The following is a 1,738-nucleotide window of genomic DNA, read 5'->3' on the forward strand; positions in this document are numbered from 1 at the left end:
AAGATCAACTCTAAACAAGTCCTGAAACTTTTTAAGGTTTTTTTTACATAATGACAAGAAGACAGATATAGATACAGGAGTGATGAGCTCATTGAGGACGAAGAGCTGAACCTTTACTCAACTATTCAGAGTTGAATTAGCTTTCTTTTGCAGCGTTGACGTCCCTTGTTTGTTTCTGTTCAGGCCTGTTTGCTGCTGTCCCTGGAGAGTACGTACCCTCCGGCGCACCAGCTGTCACTGGACATGTTGAAGGTATCGAACACACACCGGCTGTAAAGAACGACTCTTCACTGAAGTGGAACTGTTATATTTAATTGCCGTTGTGTGTTTTCAGCGTCTCTCCACGGCCAACGACGAGATCGTCGAGGTTCTGCTGTCGAAGCAGCAGGTTCTGGGCGCGCTCAGATTCATCCGCAGTGTCGGTACGTTGATGTTTGATTTATCTACCTGAATACACGCAGAAGGCTCGGTGAACTAACTCGGTTTCACTGGGAGCAGGCGGCCACGACAACGTGTCGGCGAGGAAGTTTCTGGGGAACGACCTGAACACGGTGGTAGAACAACATCTGGTCTCCGGTCTTGAGACGGGTTACCGTTCACAGGGGACGGGGTAACCCTCGAAAAACGACGGGTGGTGTACACCGGTGGTCAGGGAAGCCGTCTGAACTGGACAGAAGGAGGGCTTCCGGGATATTTTATCCCGGGGGACTCCGCAGGCAGTGCAGGGTACCCGGACAACCCGAAAGAGACTGCAAGCCGCAGCTCGTTGAGGGAAATCAAAACAGCAGGTGTTGGGAGGAGTTTCGGAGAAGTCATGGACGAAGGACTTTCAGGACGGCACCAGGCGTTTCTGGAACCTCAGGAGTGGGAAGCGGGGAAACCATCAACAGGGTCAGACCTAAGTTTTTGCATTGGTGCACTGGTGTGGGCCTAACCTTTTTTTTTAGGTGCACCAGCCAAAATGTAGGTGCACCCAAAGTTTTTCTTGCACACTTTTTTAGTGCTCTCATGAACTTCATATAATGTGAATGATGTTTACAACAAAATCAACGGGGTGTAGAGAAAATGCTGTTCTTTATTTGATGGCACAGATGTATATACTAAGGAAAAGAAGGGAATAAAGTGTTTAAGAGTTGCTTCACTGAGCTGAAATTGGAACATTTCAACACTAAACGACACTACAGCAAAATAAAACATTTGCCAAATAAAGCAATCAGATACGAGAACGTTGTGAACCGCTCACGAATGCACTATTTTCAGAAGGTATTCTGACCGCAGCTCTTGACAGTACACGCAGTGCATTGGCGTAACGTCCTTGTTGTTGTACCTCAACCAGGGAAATTGTTTCAGCCAGTCCTGTTGCTGAGAGGAAGTATATTTTGGCCTTTTTAATTTTGGGTGTCTCGGACCGGCGCTCGTATCCAACCGGTTGTCCTCGCGCGTCCTGCTGGTTCGAGTTTCTTGGATGCTGTCGGCCCGAAGGACCGGGCTCGGCAATTTTTAAACCAGCACAACTTAGAACAGGACGCACACGCCAATCAGAGGCAAAGGAGAAACGGATATGATCCTACGATGAGTGTGTGAGGTTCGGTCAGCAGGAGAACACAGAGAGATGATTGCGCTTGCGAGAATAAATGTATGTTTTCACCGGCAGCGTTCAGTTGCACCAGTGCGACCTAGAAAATTATTTAGTCGCACTCTTAAAAATTTGGTCGCACTGATCTCGTCTGTGGGTGTG

The 1,738-nt window shown here is 48.0% G+C and overlaps 1 protein-coding gene across 1 annotated transcript in view; it reads left to right on the forward strand.

The window, feature by feature from the left end:
• Positions 1 to 1,738, forward strand: part of LOC118328975 (regulator of MON1-CCZ1 complex-like) — a gene marked incomplete at its 5' end in the record, with an annotated part of 3,824 nt that overhangs the window by 444 nt on the left and 1,642 nt on the right. Inside the window, 3 exon segments of the mRNA XM_035662898.1 lie at positions 184 to 252; positions 335 to 422; positions 499 to 534. Coding sequence (XP_035518791.1) covers positions 184 to 252; positions 335 to 422; positions 499 to 534 — 193 coding nt within the window.

This window comes from Morone saxatilis, unplaced genomic scaffold, assembly GCF_004916995.1.
Source record: "Morone saxatilis isolate NCDOM2014 unplaced genomic scaffold, NCSU_SB_2.0 Contig182, whole genome shotgun sequence".
Lineage (NCBI taxonomy): Eukaryota > Metazoa > Chordata > Actinopteri > Moronidae > Morone > Morone saxatilis.